The sequence below is a fragment of the Erigeron canadensis genome, chromosome 6, assembly GCF_010389155.1.
Source record: "Erigeron canadensis isolate Cc75 chromosome 6, C_canadensis_v1, whole genome shotgun sequence".
In the NCBI taxonomy this organism is placed as follows: Eukaryota; Viridiplantae; Streptophyta; class Magnoliopsida; order Asterales; family Asteraceae; genus Erigeron; species Erigeron canadensis.
In genome coordinates this window covers 5,454,189-5,477,500 of record NC_057766.1, presented here as the reverse complement: position 1 = coordinate 5,477,500, position 23,312 = coordinate 5,454,189, and the positions used below count along the sequence as shown (strand labels likewise).

Genomic DNA, 23,312 nt, shown 5'->3' with positions numbered 1-23,312 from the left:
ACATCACACACAATGTTGACTCAATCAAATATCTATCCATACAACAAAAAAGTAAAAAATCTATATAAATAAGCATCATAACATACGTTACTTGCCAATATTTAACATTACATGATAATAATGTAACAAATTTTCTTTCGAGACTTTTCAATGAATTGCGTGTAACATAGAATATAAACCATTAAGACAACTATATATTCTTTTCATACGTTTGACTTATAACTATTGTGAATACTATATACAAACATAATATATATACTTGTATATCTAATGATATAGATACACATAACTTCAATTCCTAGTTCCTAAAAAACAAATAGAGTTGAAATATATGAAAAGAAATTAACATTAATGGCAAAAATAGAGAGGTGGATGGAGGCAGATGCTCGTATTCAAGTATACTTGTATGCTTAAATATAAATGGTGGGTAGGTTGGATTTTAATTACACATAATTAATTTTCCTTTTTTTTTTCCTTAGTTTTTTTATACTCTACATTTTTTTTGTATTTCCCAATTTATATTTTCAATAGGCGGGTGCATGCCATTTAATTTCTTTTTCATTCAAAGAAATCATCATAATGACAGATTTACATTAATTCACACACACTCATACACTTCACAGATACAGGTTTTATGGAGTTTTCAGGAGTACAATCATGATAAGTTTTGTTGTTTGAGCTGTGTGTACACCAAACCATCCTTTCTCTTCATTTACACCCCTCCATATACTGTCTTTTTCATATTAACTTTCTTTCTTCTATCCTATAATTGAAACCCCTTATTCTTGGCCCTGATTTCTCTTTTGTGTCTTTTTTGCTATTAAATGTTACTATTCTTGTTCTAGCTAAAGAGAGAAGATTAAAATTATTTTTTAAATTTTTTTATACATTTGTTTCTTAAGCTTTCTTGCTTTTTGGGGATGCATTGAGTTCATGAAAATATGGTTAGGTTGAGAAATAATCTGTTTTCAAGGCTAGTAGTTTTTCATATATTTGTTGTTCTTTTCTGCAAAAGTGGTATATTTGTTTGGGGTTTAAATTACACAAAATATAGACAAGTAGGAGATTTGAGACTTGCAAGAATTCAAAAGCATTTGGATACACTTAACAAGCCTCCTGTTTTCTCCATTGAGGTAATTACAATATAATATAATGTTTTAATCCCTTATTTATCTATATATAACTCCTTCACCTTTGCTAGCTAATATATATGCATGGACTATCATTTCATGTCAAGTTTCTTCATAAATTACCATGTACTTTGTTTACTAAAATTATTGAAAATATCCTTTTGATCATTTTCATAGAGCCCAGATGGAGATATCATTGATTGTGTCCACAAAAGAAAGCAACCAGCTTTAGATCACCCTCTTCTCAAAAATCACAAAATCCAGGTAATTAATTTTGATCTTGTGCATACTTAGCTAGCTTCTACTTTACTCAATAAAAGATATACATTTGTATTAACTTTTTACAATAAACTTTTTTTCACAATTTGTTGGCTGTATTTTTATTTTTTTTTATATTTTATATATATGTCTATTGATACACTCTAACTTTTATTTATGTGCATCTTGTTATTTGGTTTCAACTACCAACAACCTTTTAATATACCCATCCATATAAAGCAAATACTTCAATTTATCTTTTTAACAAAAAAGTTAAAATTAAATTGTTACTTTAATTAATTAATGTAGAGAGTACCACCAGCAATGCCAAAGATGAAATCAATGGGGGAAAAAGAGGAAGAAAGTATTAGTGAGAAATCTGCAAATATTAGTAATAATGAAAGGTACATAAGAAAAGGGGCATGGCAAATGTGGCATAAGAACGGTGAACGATGTCCCAAAGGGACTGTTCCAGTACGGCGTAGCACAATGCACGACGTCCTTAGAGCAGATTCGCTCTATGACTTTGGCAAGAAACGACGTCGTAATGTGCCCCTTGCTCGACGAGCTGATGCACCGGATGTTGTTAGTGGCAATGGTCATGAGGTACGATATTTTCTGTTAACATAGATATAGATGTACAATTACTATATTACACATGTTACATACACAAGTATACGTATGCTTATAATATGTACAATGTTAATTATTTGTTCCAATATATATTTTAGTTAATTTAGTCTTTAATGTTTTAAATTAAATATTTTCTATTGATCCTCGATTTTTACATTTATGTTTAGAATCAATTTATCAATGTCTAATATATTTTATACAATAATTATAGGGAGACTTATTATAAAGTTGACCGGTATATGTAATTAAAATTCGAAGGTTGCACGTGAAAATGTTTATTAAAACACTACTCCACCAAAAACAAATGGGCACTTTCTGTAAACTAAAAGTAATTGACTTTTTAAAAGGTAGCAGTACGTTGACTTTTTATAAACCATTTCATATTTTCAACAAATTTCAGTAATACGTGTTTCTTTTCATTTGAGTTAGTATCGTACGTTTGTATTCTTTATATTTATATCATATATGAATTAAATATAGATTATTTTGTTATGGCTAATTTTTGGGTTGACATTCATATAGTTGTACGTTTTACCACTATTATATTTAATCATGTATTTAAAATGTAATCTTTGGTTTCGCTCCTTTTGTGTATATTGGTTGTAGCCGATCGTAAATCTTCCTCCCCAAGGGGCTTGGGGGTTAGGCATTGGAATAAAATAAAAATCCTTTAATTAAAACCATATACTGTATTTAAAAGTAGACATGTTTTAAGAATAAGGCTTTTATAGTTTATACATATCTATCAAATTAGTTAAACAAAACCTTAGATTATTTTTGTCACTTATCTCAAAAATATTTTTGCCAGGGTAGTAAAGACAAAGCCAAAAAAAGCTTAGGTATATGGTATAGGTAACGAAAGTCTAAGGTACTAGAAAAGCCAAGGTACGACCGCAGGAGACACAAAGCAGTTCGAAAGTAACGAACCACGTTACTAAATTAGAGTTTTAAGTCGCGGAAAATACAAAATGTTAAGAAAAATGCTAGAATAATAAACAAATTACTAACTAATGTTTACAAACTAATTAAGAAATTAGATGTAGTAATTAATGATGTGTATATATGATGATGATGATATAACCGAATTCAGATTCCAAATATGCAAATATCTATTACGTGTTAGTAGATTAGGTGATAATGAAAATATGTGTATTATGTGATTAATGGTGTATGTTTTGTGGGTGATGAAATGAAAAAATATATAGCATGCGATAGCATATACGGGGTCGTCAAGTGAGATATACGGGGCAAAAGCGACAATAAACGTGTGGGACCCAAAAATTGAAGTGATAAATGAATTCAGTCTTTCCCAGATTTGGGTTCTTTCCGGGTCTTTCGATGGCTCTGATCTCAATAGCATCGAAGCTGGTTGGCAGGTCGGTATCCTTTTCCTTCCGACTATCTATCTATCTATATATACACTCTCTTCTTCTATAATATATGTTTCTATACAATCACTTTGAAATATTACCACATTCCGTTTCAAAATAAGTGCACATGTTTTTTTAATACAAGTCTTGTAGTCTTCTACTATCCAATACAATAATTAAGCATTTCATGGTCGATTAAAATTTTTTAAAGTTGAAATGAACTTTATAGTTAAAATTTAAATATTTTGATTATTGGATTAAAATTAAAGGTCATCTTGGAATTTTAAAATTTAATTTTAATCTGAAAATTTAGATTTCCATAACTTTACCTATATATATATTAAATTTAATTTTAGTGTATCTCCGTCCTTCTTGGACTATTGTGTTTTTTCTACAAAACATTAAATTTGAGACAGAAGTCGAGTTCTTATAGAAAAAAGATAATGATCCGTGATCACAATTTCTTTAACCATAATACAAGCCTAAACAATTCTTAAAATTACTTCGTGTTCTGAAGCCCGTCAAAGTCAAACACATTTAAACACTCAAACGAATATTTTAATATCCTCAAACATTTTTTATTTATGAAATACAGGATATATAGATATTATATACACAAAATTTCAAAGTTGATAAAAAATTTGTTTGGCATTGAAGTGATGACCACTTTATAAGCTTCATAGAAGTTTGGGCTTACTGTCGTTCTCGAGTCTTGATATTTGAAAAGAAGAAGTAAAATCTAGAAATTGTTTACACTTGCACGTTCTGTTAAATAGTGATTCGAATTCATAAGAATTCAAAATACTAGTAGTTAAATTGTACATCAAGGATCACTAAACACATAATTCTGAGAATATAGATTTTGTAAATGGGTAAATATAATTAAATAGTCTAATTAACATTTGATAGAATCGTTTAATCAATGAAAATTTCTAAAGCTTTGATTCTTCTACTAGTCAGGTCAGTCCGGAGCTTTATGGTGACAGTCGACCCCGATTATTCACTTACTGGACGGTAACCTCTTTATCCATCTCTTGTGTGTGCATATGTAGTGTTAGATATCAAAACTAATCATGTTTAATACGATATATAGGGGATATGAGATGTAGATAGTCATACGTTTATTCGGATTGGAAATACTTGACTACGCCATAGAAATTGTCGACATAGAGCATTATAATTTGCTTTTGATTGTACTAAAGTTGTTCTAAAATCTATCTTTGCGGTATATATTTATGTATGCAAATCATGTATATAGAAAATCAACAAGAGGATATACTCAAAAAAAATTCAAATCATGTTGACAAGATCATGGGCCTCATGTAGTGGCAACCCATTTAAGAACAACATTTATATTGTGGAGAACAATCCACGTTCTGCGCATAAACTTTCGTTGTGGTCCGAATATTCATTTACAATATGTCTAACCACAATAAAATATTTATTTATGTCGAAAATGACACTCATAATAAATGTGGATTCCATTTTTGTTAGATTCAATCGTGACCATTGAATATATCATATGGTACATTTGGATACTACTCTAGTACTCCTTTTAATATAGGAATCAGGGTAAACCCATTTGGTAAAAGTTCTTGTTTTCGGAGTGTAATTTCAGTGATTAATTCTTGGTACAGACGTATTTTGAGTTATTTGAGATTAATGTAGCGGAAATTTGTCGTTCAAAAATATATATACGACTATGTAAATTATGGCTAGAGCTAAATAATTCTTCTTTGATTGTGGGATATACAGAGTGATGCATATCAAGCAACGGGATGTTATAACTTGTTATGCTCAGGGTTCGTGCAAACAAATAGTCGTATCGCTATTGGAGCTGCGATCTCCCCGTTATCTGAATTTCAAGGAAGTCAGTTCGACGTTACAATAGTCATTTGGAAGGTACAACCTTCTCACACCCTATTGGACTTTACGTTTTGGATATGGTTGAAATTCTTCTCTAGGATCACTACTTAATGCGGTCGACTGGAAATGAGGACTTCAACCCGTGTACTTATATGAACGGGCCGTTGATTTTTACAAGTAACACATTAGACAAGTTATTTGGAAAAACAGGTCTAATCAGAGGCGGTGTCAAGAAAAATTTAAGCGGGGCAAAAATTAAAAAAAAAATCATGAAAAAGAAATTCAAAAGAGGACAAAATAAAAAACTTCGTAAGAAAATTCTAAATTTATTGGCCCCTTTTGCGCCCTTTCAGTACCACCTCCGGGTCGAATGCTTTAAAGTTATAGTAATCAATATATCGATGGGTCGACCCAACCTAGTATAAAACATGACCTTACATCTTTTGACATGTTACCTACTCCTATTTTTTTTGTTACACTTATCAAACATATTTTTATACATGGTTTCATACAAATGCAGGACCCGAAACTTGGTAACTGGTGGATGGGTTTCGGCGAGAACACCCTAGTGGGTTATTGGCCAGCGGAGCTATTCACACACCTAGCTGACCGAGCAACAATGGTCGAATGGGGTGGTGAGATCGTAAATTCACGGGCCAACGGTGAACACACGTCAACAGCGATGGGTTCGGGCCATTTTGCGGAAGATGGGTTTGGAAAAGCAAGTTATTTTCGAAACCTTGAGATTGTGGATTCGGATAACAGTTTGGTATCGGCCCATGACATATCCACGCTGGCAGAAAACACCAATTGCTATAACATTAAAAGCTCTAGCAACAACCAATGGGGCACATACTTTTACTATGGTGGGCCAGGCCGAAATCCACAATGTCAATGACTGTGACAATATCTTCAATTTTATTATAAAAAAAAAAAAAAAAGGAAAAATCCAAAAGTATTCAAATTTAATTGTTTTCTAAGAGTAAAGTTATGTTTTCCTACCAATTATTTTAGAATTCATTTAACTGAAATTTAGTTATATTGTGAAAATAATTGGTAGAAAAATATAACATTATTCTGGTTTAAAATCTCTGGATGTGAAAATGTATGTTATTTTCTAGTAATTTTGTTAGTTCTTTCCAAAAATAGTGAAAGGAATTGTATGTAATGAATAAGAAAGATAATGTAGCATGAAACAGGTGGGTTATGGAAGTGGCCATTTTCTGGGTTATTGTTATACTTTCAATAGCATTGCGTAGCAACAAAATTATAATAATGTAATAACGTTTACAAAAGAATGATTTCAATATGATGTAAATTAAGTAGTTATGACATAATTTGTACTTTTATATGTATCTTATCTATTGATTATAAACAAAGTTGTTGTAAAATCTGAAGAGAAAAATGATTTATCCTTCTAAAAAATTAGAACAAAGTTGTTGTAAAATCTGAAGAGAAAAATGATTTATCCTCCTAAAAAATTAGAATAATAATCCTCCTAATGAATTTAGATGGTAACATGTGGATACCACTAATTTTCTTTCCTAATCTCAACCCTGGTTTTTTCATATGTCTTCATCTAAAAGTTAGGAGGATTTTTAGTTTATTATAGGGAAAAATCCATAAAAAGGTAACCTATTTACACAAACTTCCTATTAAAGGTAACCTATTTTTAGCTTCTTCTTGAATTCACGAAGAAGGTGCAGGGGTTAGGTCGATGGTGTTGGGTAATCCAGAGAACCTAATAACATGTAGAAGCAAACAAGGAGTGAAACTTATAAAGACACTCTTGGTGTTGGAGGGACCTCACGACAGTTGGAAATAACATCTATATAGTTATAACTGGCAGATTAGTTGGGCAGTGTATAGATGAAGAAAGACTGGATTGACAATTGACCCATAGAGACTACTATGTTGTCTACTTTTCTTTTTGGTCATAACAATCTTTTTATGGTCAGGTGGAGGTTCAGACCAAGGAAGAGAAGCAGCTAAATTGAAGGCAATTATGTTGTGTGAAAAAAAGAAGCCTAGAGATTCTTTAAAGAAAAAATATAATACTTTTTGTTGAAGAGTTTGATGTTTGCAGATTGGAACTCAAGTCTAAATATAGTGTTGTACTTAGAGCCCACATGGTAATGACATTTTCGTAATAGTTTGCATAAAATCATGTCAAACAATAGTGACGTCGGATCCATTTTAAGCCAAAACCATAAATGCTAGCTACTTTGTTATAACTTATAAGACCCACATAGTTGTTTATTCAGAGTTGAAAGCAAATAAGTACATCACAAGCTAATCTTTGTTTTTTTAATCTAAGTTGCTTTTGATTAGCACTATGGCTTCAACTGCTACATCAGTTGCTGCTAAAATCGACATTCCCACATTGGCTGCAACATAGGTGACTTGTTTTTTCCGTCTCCCACCATTGTACCTATTTTCTCTCTGGCTTCCAAATTTCTGTTAAGAAGTATAATATTACATAAAAATGGTTTAAAAGCTACGCATAGCAAGTAAATCAATGGCCTAAGAATTGTTACTCGGGCAATCACCTGGCCAACCTTGGTGGGACCATTATTAACTCACATGGCGACGTTCTATAAAGTATGTTTTATATGAACAGAGATGGAAATGTCAATCCATCTACTTATTAAACCTCCTAAGTCGTTTTGTGTTAATTGGATAATCTGATCGATTCAATGTAGTATAATGTTAATAATCATATTTAATACAAAAAGTTTAAAGTTGTGGATGAAATTATATGATGGTCATGTGTTCAACTCAACCCTAAAGGCCTAAACCATTACAAAGTTACCCATTTTTTTCCTGTTGCTCATTGGCATGCGACTTCTAGCCACATAGTTCAAGAACTTGCTTGATGTTATATATTTGGCCTGCTACTTTACAGTTGTACCTAAAAAGCTATTACCACATATTATGCTAATTAAGCTATAATAGGTTACTAAAGCAGAGAGATGAAATGTGAGGAGGTTGGCAATGGCTATGTAGTATAGAGACTTATTGCCTTACACATATGATAATCGTCAAGAATTAGAGCACATGGTAATTAATACCTTTAAAAAAAACATGAAAAAGTAGAAGTAACTCCCAATGCCGTCTTTCACGGGTTTTTGGGTCTCAATACCGTCTTCGACGGTGTATGGGGGAGGTTGATATGTAGACAGTCTTACCCCTACCAAAGGTAGAGAGAGTGCTTCCAGGTTCTACCATAGGTAAAAAAGGACCTCCAGCCTTTCTGGGCATGAGGATCGAACCCATGACCTCTATTTTCAAATGCATGAGCTCCAACCACTGATCCAACCCAGTTGGTTTATATGTCATTATATATGTCACTAAAAAAAAACATGCTCATGTATATATGTCATTATATAGTTATGCTTTCATTTTCACATTAACACCCCATACAAGTATGATCAATTATATAAATTTACTTACAGGAAATGTTGTATTTCGCGGTTTTGGAAACTCTAGACTTATATTGAGTTTTAAAGTTATGGTAATCCAGGCACACTCTGAAACTCTAATGGTCATTGAATGATTAGTATTTTTTCTTTTTAAAGACCTCATTGATTAAGTTACATGTCATTGTGGTCCGTAAAATCTAATGTAGCCCAGACCTAAGTATTGAAGATCAGACTCTTTTGTACTTAAAAAAGCAAGACAAAAGAGGTCTTCACTAAATCAGCTATAACTTTTGCTACAAAGCTCCGATTTTGACGTATGACCAGTCGAAACGACCGTCGGAAAGAGGAGCATCAAGCTTCAAAAACGATGTTTTCTAGGAGTTATGGACCTTTTTATATGTTTTTTCGGGTTTTTCAGGGTTTTTTTTTTTTTTACTTTTGGCCCACTTATGTTTTTAGGCCCATTCGAAATTTGCAGCTCTATTTATATGTATCTGGACATGGGGAAATGATCAAAATTTCACTTTCGGTATTCTCTTTTGAATCAACGAATTTTAAAAGGATTTGTTTCTGGGTATTCTTAGAATCAACATAATCAATCATTTATCTTGATTCCGTCTGCGTCAAATAAATCCGATGTATTTTATGACTGCTTTGGTTTCATGACAGCTATGTATCCACTCTTTTGATCAGCATGATTACATGGCAACATTTCGTTTCGCACGAAAGAAAGACACTGCATCTAAGGAGGCGCATTTAACTCCAACAGTCTTGAGATTCACAAATATATTGTTGGAACTTATGTTCACTCATGCTTGATTCAAGCAACTTATGAAAGCTACCACAAGCAGGTTCAATCATTTAATTACTTTCAACATATTAAGTTTTGAGATTCAGCATGGCATTATACATTTATACTTGCTATTTAAGTTTTCCTTTCTATGAAATTATAGGTATTACCACATAATTTCTTTTCAAAATTAATAGGAAGCACTAGCAGATTTCTGAAAACAACACTTTGAGATTTCTTGGACCACATCAGGATACTAATGTTGTTGTCGAAGCAAGGATGCAAGGGGTTTACAATGGGTAACTTTTGCGTCCCATTGCATTCGAAAGCCGACTGAATTCTTTTTTTCTTGCTGCTGTATGCCATGTGTCTATCAAATGACATATAGACTCCATGTTTTTAAATTTCATTGTTGTTTCCTATCTGGGTGTAATTATAGTACTTAATTAGAACTAGACAATTACCTATTAACATGTCAGGACTATTTATTTTCCCAGACTACTTGTGAGCAGGTTGGATAATGGATGAAATTTTTTATTGATCTGATTGTGTCCGTTTAGTCTGGCATGAAAACACCTTTTGCGCAGTTTAAATTGTTTCTATAAAGTACTTATAATAATAGGAAAATGTTAAAGGAAGCCCTTAGGGCTTCACTTAAGATGCATAAAAAGGTTGTATATTTCCATACTAAATGACGGCCCCCTGAATTTTATGGTAAGTGTACAACTAATTAATGCACCTTAACGAAAGCCCTTAGGGAATTAAACGTAGAATGCAGTAGTTTAATTACGAGTACTTGTTTTAATTAAGCTCCACCGGTTACACAGCCGTTAAAGATCTCAAGGGTGTCACCTTGTTGTACTCGGTGCCATCTAAAAGACTGATCTTCTTCCATCACATTTTGTTTATATATGAAAAAATATCCTTCTTCTGGCAACCCAAATCTCACCCCTTCATTTCTTACCCTTTGCAACTCTTTCCGTAATTCCCCAACATTACTCTGAGGATTCACTTCCACACTTACCTTTTCGCCCTTTTTTGACATCACATTTACCTTCATTTTCTTCCCCAATAAACCCATGCTTAAACTACAAACGCTCGTTGCTGGTGTTTTCTGAAGAGTAGGCACCTCACCTTCTGACCCATCAACAATTTGACACTCATGCATGCTCTTATGGTCTTGCAATTCAATCCCATTCGCATATACTTTTGTCCCACTTAACGGGATTCTTTTCATTTCGTTCATCTTCCCTTTCAGCGTCATAACGGAATCATTATTCATGTCCACAATCATTTTGAGATTGTGTGATGAAGAACATGAAGATGGTGAAGGAGGTTCTTCAATTTTCACCTTGGTCGTTGTTGCGTGTGGCGCTTGTTGAGGATCGTTAGTAGTAGTGATAAGTTTAAGACGAGAGCCATCTATGATGTCGGACGTGTGAATGTTGAGATCATCGGCTAGAATTTTTCCATCGAATTTTAAGGTTTGTTCAACAACAGGAATACCTTGGCACTTGGACACTTTTTCTTTGATTTCTTTAATGGTATCAAAATAGCCGACTTCAATAGTGAATGATGGCATGCCTTTGTCTGGATCAAAAAACAAATCCATGATTCTGATACAAATGTTGTTGGGCTTTAATTAAGATCTTGTTATTTCTAAATGGAAATGTAGCTTTCAAATGTAGAATATATTGATGCAGAATGCAATGGCAGTAGTGATTAAGTGTAAATACGAGTGAGTTTGATCATGTGAAATTATTTTACATTGTCAAATGATAGGATGATATTTAGGAGAGAATATGGGGAAAGTTATACCCATTCTTTCTATTTTACCATTGTGGCATCTACATATACGTTAATTAATCTTATCATTAATTAGTTAATAGTGTAAACAATAGTAATTAAAAATTATGACATCCCACTTCTCCAATCCGATCCGATTTTGCAACCTTGCTCCGTAGTCATACAAGATACCAGTCTACAAACACATTTTGGAGATGCGAAAAGATTGGATGAAGTTTGGATCAACCGGGTTCTTTTGGGCCGAAATATCAGCTTCCTTTGACAAACAGAGTCAGCCCGTTGGAATTAATCTAATTTAAATAAATAATATTGTGAATTTTTGTTTGCTCATTAGTTTGGACATGAAAAAATAACAATGTCAAATTTATAGAACAAAAATATATATTCAAATTTTGTTAAATATAAACCTTAAATGGAAAATGCAAAATAAAACCCTTAGGCTTCATTTAATGTGCATAAAAAGATTGTACGTTTCCATATTAAACGTCCGCCTCTAAATTTTATGGTAAATGTACAACTAATTAATTCACAAATCCTTTAGGGCTTTGTTTAACAATACCTTAAATCATATTGTTCGAGATTAAATTTGGTAAAGATATAGGAAGTTTAGAAAAGTGTTAGATTTATTTAACTAGAAGATTTTATTAATTTGCTTGGATAAAGGGAGGGTATGTTAAAAAAATTTATTTGTTTATTTCAGTAATACGTAGTTAATGCGTTGACATTCTGTAGTTGGTGCGCTTATTTATAGAGCATCTGTACTAAAAAACAAAAAATAAAATAAATAATTTGTCAAAGCTATATTAGTTTGTAAGATTTTCTTGTTTAACAACGTATAAATAATATTTTTAATGTATTAGTTTTTGAATATTATATTAAAATTAAAATCCCTCCCAAATATAGATATGTTGAGCTCAAACTATATACACAGTAAAATCAAAACTACAACATACACATCAAATAAACTAGGATGAAGGATGATTAATTAAAAACCCCCAAATTTAAATTAACATATTATTTGAATGGAAATGGAAATGGTAAATAAAATATTTCGATCGGATGTTTGGAATTCGAAATTAATTGAGTTTATTCGTTTCCAAATTTATCTAAAATAGTCACTATAAATCTCATTACGAAAAAGCAGAGTTTGCAAATTGCAAATAATTAGAACTATTAAGCAGAAATTGCAATAAGTTACATTATGAACAAAAACATACATCTCATGAAATTCATCATTATTTTTGTGATCCTTACAGCCACTATTGCATTCGCTAGGATGGTATCCAATGGTACGTATACATTATTATTAGAGGTCTTTGTAAATAGTCTTTTATCTTATTATCTACTAATAAAAGTATGTACATATTTACCGATACACCCTTTTGTCCGAGGTCTTTAGAAAAATAGTTTTTAATCTTCGAATAAAAATATAATTGCAGATATTTTTCACATTGCTTAATGACATGAGTTATTAACGGAAGATTGTATTGAAATATACATTCAGCGTGTTATACTTGCTAATTAACATTTTTTATGTATGTCTGTTCTCTCGATATATAATGGTCGAGTCTTGTTTTGTACTTTTGACAGGTTTTGGTATCAATACGGATGGAAACATGTATTGCAGCGAAGTTGCGTGTGATCCATCGAACCAAAGTTCAGTGACTACATGTGAAAACACTTGCATCCCTCATGGTTGGAAGGTTGGCAAGTGTGTGCCTCTTTCGGACCCTGGCGCTCTTGGTCATTGTTGCTGCTATACAACATGATGTTGGTTTTTGAGAGTTTGAAGTAGTGAGGATATAAGTTTTTTTTCTATGTCTCTTTATCAAATTTTGTATGAGTATTATTAATTAAAATAAAAAAGATGGCATGTCTTAGTTTTTTTGAATGACAGAAAAGCTGGCAACACACATTGGATTTGGTTTGCCACCACAAGTTCAAATTCCGATAACTGTGTGAAGAGTTTGTTCACCCATATCTTAAATGATTATATCGTTAAATATACAAAACTATTTATATTACCTGGGCTTTGCCCCGGGAGATACATTAGTTTGCATCCGTTATTGTTAAAAACATTAAACATCCAAATGAAACTTAACGACCGTTAACACTCATTAGTGTTTTATTTAATTTTTTTTTTAACAATGTGGTCTAATATTGCAAGATATTAAACGACAAGGACTAATGTTTTCAAAAAAACATGGCACACGAAATTCCACACACGGGATTTATGTATGTAGATAATTAAATTAAGCAACCGATAAACAATACTAATTTCTCAGAAAAACTACACTATAACGTCCATTAAAAAAATGGACCCATTTTTTTGTAAATCTCAGAAGATAGTAAAATAGCACATAACGATGATTAACACCCGTTAGAGAAAAAGACGTAACTCCTTTAGAGAAAATGACCTGATTTTTCGTTATGGTTACTGTCATTAAACACCCAAACATAATTTAACGGTCATCAGCTCTTGTTGGAGGTTATATTAACTTTAAAATAAATTGTTAAAAAGCAAAACAATTGAAAGAACAACAACTTTAGTTAATAGTATATAACAAAAACGTTTTTTTGTTAAATTAAGCAACCGATAAACAATACTAATTTTCAGAAAAACTACACTACAAGCCCGTTAGAAAAATGGACCCATTTTTTTGTAAATCTCGGAAGATACTTAAATAGCATATAACGATGATTAACACCCGTTAGAGAAAAAGACGTAACTGCTTAAAGAAAGTGACCTAATTTGCAGTCGTTATTGTTACTGCCATTAAACACCCAAAACATAACTTAACGGTCATCAGCTCTTGTTGGAGGTTTTTTAATGGTTTTAGTGATAAGGACTATAACTGTAAAGTAATTAACGACATGGACTAATACTGCCTAAAAAGTATGCGGCTTTTTTAACAATAAGGTCTATTACTGTAAAGTATTTAACAATTGCACGGAAATCAATGCACGGTATTTATATTTATATCTATATAAAGAATTTCAGATATAAAAAATATAATAATATTTGAGATTCCTATCGTGAAGCATTAACTATAATGCAATTAATAAAGTCAGATTTTTTTTTTTAATATTTATATTTCTACTTCATATAAATACAATAAATGTTTAGTAAAATTGAAGAACACTAAATATATTTTTTGTTTGATGAAATTAATGATCATTAAATATAAGCTGTTATTAATTTAATATAAATTATAAAGTAATAGTTTTTATACATGTAAGGCCTTAAGGAGTAAGGGGTTCTTAGAAGTTAAAACCCTTTTTATCCTTAAATGTTGATATGTGGAGTTTTTCTTTTCATGGGGGTTCTCTTGGAGTGAGAGGTTCTCCAAAACCCCTAGGGGGTGTTTGGTAGGAGTGAATTAAAGAGAATGAAAATGTAATAGATAATGAATATAGTGGAAAAGAGAATGAGTATTTGGAAAGAGAGTATATTCTATCGTTTGGTACAAGCAGAGAATGAATATATATAAAAAAAATACAAAATTTTAAATAATAAATTAAATTTAATACATATAACGTCAATAAAAAAAATAAAAATTTCCATTCCCATCAATTCTCTACATTTTATAGAGAATTGAGGGAATTGAATCGATTTTCACTTCTCGATTCTCTTTCTCCTTTTCCATTGCAACCAAACAAGAGAAGTCTTTCTCATTGCCTTTCCACCATTTCCATTCCATTGTACCAAACACCCCCTAATTCATTGGTCTCACTTTGCCATGTGTCATCATATTAAGTCAAAGATCAGATTGCTTTTTGTACTATAGTCAAAGGAAAAGTTGAAGCGAGAGACGTCCATAATCGAACGAGGACAATTTTTTTTGCCCAGCGGGCGTTCTGGGCAAGAAACGCTTCATTCCGCATAGCCTAATAAGCTACTAATGACAACTATTAGGTGTCTTGAAAATTTTCCTTAAATATATTAATGAATCTTTATAATATATTTTTACATATTTATTTTGAGTAAAAGATTGAAATTAAAATCACTCCCAAATATAAAAATGTTGAGATCAAACTATATATTCAGTAAAATCAAGACTACAAATACAATTAACAAATTACTTAAGTTATTTGGAAATGGTAATTAATATATTTCGATCAAATGGTTAAAATTTGATATTAATTGAGTTATTTAAAATCGTCACTATAAATTCCATTACGAGAGCGCAGAATTTGCAGTAAGAAAAATCAAGGAGAATTTCAAATAAGATTAAAAAAAAGTTATTAGAAAAAACATGCAGCTCATCAAATTCATCATTATTTTTGTGATTCTTACAGCCACTGTTACATCGGCTAGGGTATCTAATGGTACGTATGCACTAATACATATTGATACTTTAAGTTTATTCACTTGCATTGATAATATGTACCTACACACTTTTGTCCGAGGTCTTTTTTTTTTTCTTTCATATGAACATTCTCTTTATTTTTATATAAAAGTATCACTCGATATATTTTACCTTCTCTTATCTCACTTTGTGTTAAATAAATTTAAAAATTCAAAATAAAATAACTTTTAGGGACATTGTTGTCTCAAAAAGCTCATTTTTTATGGTGTTAATTACCAATACTTGTAATTGTTGTAGACTTGTAGTAGCAGAACTTATTAACTGGCGGGGATTATATTCGAATATAACATGTTATACTTGCTAATTAAAGTTAATTACGTATGATCTCTCGATATATAAATGTTGAGTCTTGTTTTGTATTTTTGTCAGGTGTGGGTATCAATTGGGATGGAAAAAAGTATTGCACCGAAGTTGAGTGTGATCCATCGAACCAAAGTTCAGTGACTCAATGCAAAAACACTTGCATCCCTCGTGGTTGGAAGGTTGGCGAGTGTATCGCTACTTCAGATACCAACGCTCTTGGTCATTGTTGCTGCTATACACCCTGATCTTTAGATAGTCTGTAGTGAAGATATTAAGTTTTTTGAACATCCCTTCAAAGTTTTGTATGAGCATTATCACAAGTTAAAAAGGGTATTAATATTTCAAAAGATTATGCTATTCCAAATACAAGAGAAGATCATGTAGGCAATGAATTAATGTTTGGCCTGCATCGATCCAACTAAAGTTCAGTGACTCAACTCAATGTTGTAAAATGGATGGGTTGGGTAACGGGTCACATGAGCCAAGTTCATACTCTTTTTTTCCTTTTAATTTTGAATTTCATGATAACCAGTTGCAACCATGAATTTCTTTAATGGGTTTTTATTTGTATCCCATTTAGACCCATTTGGATATGATGTTCCACTCAAACAAATCAAACACAATACCAAGTAAACTGACCCATTTAGTTTATCTGACGCATTCAAGTCAATTGTTCAGGATCAAGTAATTTCATCAGTTGAAAGCATAGTCACATGGAAATATAGAACTAGGACCGCCCCAGTATGGGATAGACGTTCACTATATGCATCCTAAAACTCGCTACAATAGGGGATAGGCTCATTCTGGTTTACTTTGGTGCCATGTACCCCTACGAATGATAACTTTAGTGTTCAACATTTTTGTATGTTTTTACATAGTTTGACTACATAATTGAATCAATATGGAAAAGCCATAGCTAATTGGAAAGTATCCATACATAATTTCATCCACAAATAAGATCTTAAACATGAGAACTAAACTTAAAATACTGAGACAACAATAATTAATTACAAGCCTAGAATATGAACATATTGATCATCAAACACAAAAACTATATTGAGTTCAACAAGAAAGACGACATCTACGTGATCTAGGATATGAAACCTGCATTGCATCTCTAGTTGCAGTTTCTGATTCCACTATAATGTATGCTTTTTTTCTTGAATGGTATTCAAAGTTTTGTGACTTGGACCCGGAATCAAGAGGAACCGGTAGACTAGACAACGTTGTTTGTTGACCCATTAGTGGGTCCTGGACTTTCAGTCGATGGCTCGATCCTTCTCATCATGAACCCTGGGGGTGGATGAGAACTAACCTCCTCATCATGGTAAACATATGCAAATCCACCATGCCTTGTCATGTCCATTCCCGCCATTTCATCTTCTTGCGAAACCCTCAACAACTTGAGTTTCTTCAACAGGTAGAAAAGTGGGCCCATGGTGGCACTCACCCAACCAATGATCGCGAGTATTTGAATTATCTGAGCCGCAAATAGATTTCCACCGCCCCCCATAAAAAGCCCGTAAGGCCTCCCTTTGGCATACACCTCATTGACATATTGTTTCTTAGCAAACAAACCCGTGAACAATAAGCCCCACGCTCCACACCCACCGTGTAGTTGTGCAGCTTCTAATGGGTCGTCGTACTTTAATTTTTCTGCAAGCTTGTTAAATCCTATTAAAACCCAAGCTGCAACGAATCCACAAATGATTGCAGCCCATGGCTCAACCACTGAACACCCTGAGGTAATGGCGGCTAAACCTCCTAGCAACCCATTACACACGTCGGTCACATTCCAGTGACCAACTAGTAGCCGTTTGCTAAATAATGTGGTCAATCCAGCAGTGCATCCAGCCAATGTGGTTGTAACAGCTGTCCTACCAACCGCACTCCATTGACCATAATAAGTATCCGTAGGACGATATAATATCGAAATTTTGATAAAAGAACCCGGATTGAAACCGTACCAACCAAACCATAAAAGGAAAGTACCCAAAACTACAAGAGAACCACTGTGACCTCGTAAGGCAACAGATCGTCCAGAACGATCAAATCTTCCAATTCTTGGACCTTCAATTACCGCACCCCAGAGGCCAGCTATGCCACCCACCATATGGACAACACCCGAGCCAGCAAAATCGATGGCTCCTGATCCAAACAGGAGGTCACCACTAGATTTTGTGGCGCTTGCCCAACCATCACTAGACCATACCCAATGTGACACTATCGGATACACAAAACCTGTAACCAATGAAATTAACATTTTAAATCTTCTCATAACTTACAACTTTGCTGGCTAGATTTAACAGTTATTATATTATTAACTATACGTAAACATATCTGTTCTAGTATATTACAATATTGAATAATGTGACAGATTAACATACATACAAATTGTGAACGTATATTTTGTCTTATTCCCAAATTCCTATCAATTTGCTGACATGAAATAATTATTGACATCCACAATTAGCAAACAAATGGGCTGGAACAATATTATGCATTTTTGTTACATCTTATCTTATTGCTAACATAAAGATAGAAATACGTATAATGACCTTTCAAAAAAATAGATAATATATATATATAGACTTTCCTTATATATATATTTATATAAATTGTATAATGATATGAAAATGAATGGTAAAGAAAAAGTCAAGGTCATAATTTCCACCTCTTGAAAGGATAAATCCTATACATAATAAAAATATCTATGCATTTTGAATTTTTATGTATGATATGTCTTAAAAAATTAAGCATATTTTTTTTTTCTTCCAAAAAACCCCTTTCACTGTATATATGATTCTCAAAATTGGCCTCCGTACACTACAACACTGAATTACCGTATCTACCCTTATAACAAATTGTCGCTCCTAAAACAAAATTACGCCGCAACGTGCAGGTATTATACTCGTTGTATAATGATGTATATGAGAATGAATGGTAAAGAAAATTTGAGCTCATAATTAACACCTCTTAATGTACCTATTTTTTATGACTATCAACTTTATATACTTTGTACACTTATTTGGACAAAAAATAAACAAACTGGTACAAAAATGTTAGCCTTTTCTTCAACCAAAAAAAAGATAAAAATGTTTGGTTTTTTTTTTTTAACCAAAAAAATAAAATAAAAATGTTAGTAAAAAGAACATAAATATAAAATGATAGATAAAAGGATATAGAGACCTGTCAAGAAGGAAGAATAAATAAGGTAAGCCACAAACTGAGTTCTTTCTGCAATGGAGCCACTAGTAATACCAGCTGCAGCAATCGCAAAGGCCCATTGGTATAAAAAGTAACTATAGTCGTAATTATCGGATGGGATCGATTTCAGCCCAAAGTTATGTTTGCCAATGAAAACGTTAGACGGAGTACCAAAGGCGAACGCAAACCCAAAAACGTAATAAGAAATGCCTCCAGCTGCAGCATCCAAGACATTAGTGAGCATTATGTTCATAGTGTTTTTGGCCCGGACCGACCCTGCACATAACATAGCGAACCCGAGTTGCATGGCAAACACAAGGTAAGCCGAAAATAGAAGGTAAGTGTTGTCAATGGCACGTGTGGTAATATTGAATGTTTCTGAGGTGTTGTTGAAGCGTGTACATATGTATTCCGCTGCAGCGGTGGCATTGGCCCCTGAGCCGAAAAGAGGGGTTAGCTCTTCGGAGCAGGTTGGACCGGATGACATGATTGAGTGTAGTGTGTTTGATAGTAGGGCAGTGGTTAGGGAGTTGTGGTTTTTAAAGAGCTAGATATGGTATATTCTGAGGCTGATATACAACTGAAGTCAACTGTTAGTCACCCATGAGGGAAACAAATCATGTGCACCACATTATTTTTGTATTGCTTGAGGACCACTGAATTGAGAGATAAAAGATAGAGTAAAAGGTGATGTACAATAAGTCATGAGTATTTTTCATATAAATATTTATGGTATTACATTATATCATAGAAATATACATATCCCAAATTAAGTAGACTTACAAATTAACTAACTTGATTTATAATAGTACAGCAAACTATGGGTTTTTAGAAGCACATTGGTTTGATGATTGAAATGATCTTAAAGACTAATTAACTAAGATTTAGAAATGGTACTTTAAAATTTATAAGTGGCTAGTGTAGTGATTAAAACGATTTGAACTTGGATGACATATGAGTTACGAAGAACAAACTATTAAGCGCAAGTCAGGCAATTGATGGAAGTAACTACTAATCTATCTATCGGAAGCAGCTAGCTAACTAGTGCATAAACTGAAGTTATTAACCTATACTATATCACTAAGGTTCCTTAGTCCTTTCATGCTATGGTGAAGTTTGACTATCGAAATCCACTATGTCAGCAACTAGTTGCAACATGAATCTATAGTCGTGACTCGTGACAGGTTGGATATGTGGGAGTTGTAGAGAATCAGGTTTGTGCTCGGATAAAGTCTATGATTGGTTTGAAGAGCGTCTCGAGGATCAAAAAATCACATTTACCTATATCTTTATTACAAGTGGGCAAGTTGCCACATGATTTGCTATGACCTTTTACTATTGTTTGACCATTACTAGCTTCTGGTTACTACGATTTAAGAAACTTCTCGTTGGTTAACCCAATCCGGTCATCGATGTTCAGTAAGTATGATGGTCCTACATGTAATTAGTATAGTTGTGGATGTTATTAGTGTATATTTGTGGATGTCATTAGTGTTAGTATTTCAATGCTTGCCATTGTCCCTAAGCACATGTTAGGAAGAATTTTTTTTGGTTCAACAGGTATAACCATTGCGTATTTACTCCATAAAAACAATCAAAATGAAATTTTGTGTAACATATATCAAAACATTCAACAAAATAAAAAACTTATCTCTGATCTTTCTTACATTATATTCACAAATGATATGTGAAGTGTGAACTTTAAAACCAAACTAAAAAAAAACTTAACTCCAACATAGGCAAGATCTGAGAAGCTTGGTTGTATAAATTTATTAATCTATACTATCTAATTAAACAAACCACTTTATTTTTTCTTTAAATTTTCTGCCTTTAAAAACAGAAAATATCATTCTCCTTTATTTACTTATTTAAACCTCTTCATCTAATATGCTGATATTACCATTAATAAAATAATTTAAGATATATATCACTCAACACTTAAAATAACTACATTATCACCTTCAATATCAATTACTTTTACATTTATCACCATTGACGCCCCCATCACCGTCCCCACCACCGTCACCACCACCATCTTCGCTATCACTACCCCACCGCCGTCGCATTGCGCAAGCATAAGTCTAATTAATTAAATACTATCAAGTAATTAAGTAAATCATTTTTAAAAAAAAAACAAATCCTACTTGTATCAAGGACTAAATTTAAACCAATTAAAATTACACGGACTAAGACCCCAATAATGAAAAGTTGGAAACATATAAAAAGAAGTGATGAGATTCATCCTCTCCCTAAAAAGAATGACAAGAACAGAGACCACCAAAAAAAAAAAAGATTATTATTCAAAACCCTAGAGTGAGTGACAGTGTGACACAATCAAAATGTCGGACAATAACATCCCTCTTGAAATACAAATGGAAATCATTCAAAGAATCCCTGATATCAAATCAGTGATTCGGTGCCGATCGGTGTCAAAGGCATGGAAGTCTATGATCGATAGCAAAGAGTTTGTTACCGCTCATACCCTCCGCCATCCGGCGAAACCTCATCTTCTTATAAGGAAACGAGATTGCAATGACGGACAGGTAAAATATGTGTCCATTGTCGATGATGACACTTTCCCGAATCAAAAGGTTAGTGTGTTTGTTCCGGATTCGGTTAACAAATTTAGTCCTGATTCAAAAATAGTCGGTAGTTCTCATGGCCTGTTTTGCGTGTACGATGATAAAATGAGTAATGTTGTTATCTGGAACCCGTCGTTGAGAAAAACTGTTGACATTGCAGTACCAAATGTGTCACGCGAAAAGTCCTATAGGACTATTGTTGGTTTTGGTGTTTGTCCTGGCAATCTTGACCCGAAGCTTGTCAAGATTAGATATGTTTCTGATTGGAGTAAATTAAAAGATGTAAATACTAGCACCCAAGTTGAGGTATTTACGTTAAGTAGTTCGGGAGGGATTTGGAGAAGTCCGTTAAAGTTGCAATGTCCCTCATAAATCGATTGGATTTGGATCTTGTCAGACAGTTGTAGACGGGTTTATTTATTGGGTTGGCTTCGATAGGATTAATATGAATGATAGTTCAAGGAATCCCAATCTGATCATCTCATTTAATTTGGCAACTGAAGAATTCACCAAAGTAAACCTTCCTAAGCATTTAGCACACTACCCTTATGTCGAGATGTCGGTATTTAATTTAAGGGAGTATCTTGCTGTTGTCATGTTTGATATGTACAATCAGAGAGAAATTTGTCATTTATGGATGATGATTGGGCGTGATTGTACTAAATCCTTTAATAGGCTATACTCCGTTAATACGCCTGATTCATCAATAAGTACAACACTGGGATTCCGAAAGAATGGTGCACCCATAATCGAATTGGCGAATGGCCGTGACAATTTTTTTAAATATCAAAATAAACTTTTTATTTATGATCCAGTGTCAGGAAACATCACTCATATCGGAATTAAGGGATTACAAGGTAAATTTTTTGTGCATTTCTACAAGGAAACACTACTTTTGCTTGGCCAATAATAGAGGACAAAGATGATAACCACATTGCAAAGTCTGCATTTGAATAAAGCACTTCTGAAAGATAAAATCAAAGTTCTAGTGATTCCTGTTTTAGACATATTACATATGGATTCCTGTTTTTGTTAATTGTGCGTTCTATGTTTAACATTAGTTATGTTGGATCTTACTTCATTCTGAAAGTTTTGCACTATTACTTTCTGTTCGTCTGATCTGTGTGCTTAACTCTTTTCCAGTTTTCATCCACTACAGACATATATTATATATGTTTTGTTATTTTGGTTTTTTTTAGTAATGTAATACCTGATGATGTTATATCGCATTTTAATATTAGGAGTGTACCACCTGAGTAAGGCACTTTAGTTTTTCTTAGTTTTTCCAGTATTAGTATGAAATCAGGAACATCTATCAACCATCCTGTACGAACTTTCGTTCTTACAGATACATCTTTTAAACCAAGCTCCATATGCTATTATATACTCTGTACGGTATTTCAACTGCTAGTGTGATTCTCAGTCACTCATCCCGTTTAACTAGTATATTACAGTAGCTCCAGATTGTGTGTGTATGGTTTAGCCATCATCTTGTGGTTATCATTTAGTAAAGATTAGGTGCTGTTAGTGGCTACAAATCTGAGTCAATTGTGCAATCTGGCTGACAATTTAATT

General features: G+C 32.9%; 4 protein-coding genes across 4 annotated transcripts; 2 read left to right on the top strand and 2 right to left on the bottom strand.

The window, feature by feature from the left end:
• Window positions 1-541: 541 nt before the first annotated feature.
• LOC122603543 lies at window positions 542-6,575 on the top strand. Its single transcript, XM_043776268.1, has 7 exons — window positions 542-1,133; window positions 1,308-1,394; window positions 1,698-1,994; window positions 3,227-3,397; window positions 4,352-4,405; window positions 5,147-5,293; window positions 5,778-6,575. Exons 1-7 carry the CDS (start codon window positions 942-944, stop codon window positions 6,153-6,155), a joined length of 1,326 nt encoding a protein of 441 aa, XP_043632203.1. The 5' UTR covers window positions 542-941; the 3' UTR covers window positions 6,156-6,575.
• Window positions 6,576-10,274: 3,699 nt separating this feature from the next.
• Window positions 10,275-11,081, bottom strand: LOC122602577 (ubiquitin domain-containing protein 7SL RNA1-like). Its single transcript, XM_043775178.1, has one exon. It carries the CDS (start codon window positions 11,079-11,081, stop codon window positions 10,275-10,277), a length of 807 nt encoding a protein of 268 aa, XP_043631113.1.
• Window positions 11,082-16,865: 5,784 nt separating this feature from the next.
• LOC122603575 (ammonium transporter 1 member 2-like) lies at window positions 16,866-19,688 on the bottom strand. The gene is made up of 2 exons (XM_043776313.1): window positions 19,138-19,688; window positions 16,866-18,189 (listed from the first exon to the last, which is right to left on the bottom strand). The coding sequence occupies exons 1-2, from the start codon at window positions 19,640-19,642 to the stop codon at window positions 17,165-17,167; spliced, it is 1,530 nt and encodes a 509-aa protein (XP_043632248.1). The 5' UTR covers window positions 19,643-19,688; the 3' UTR covers window positions 16,866-17,164.
• A 1,806-nt stretch (window positions 19,689-21,494) lies between these two features.
• Window positions 21,495-22,109, top strand: LOC122604191 (putative F-box protein At1g47790). Its single transcript, XM_043777089.1, has one exon. The coding sequence runs from the start codon at window positions 21,495-21,497 to the stop codon at window positions 22,107-22,109; it is 615 nt and encodes a 204-aa protein (XP_043633024.1).
• Window positions 22,110-23,312: the final 1,203 nt, after the last annotated feature.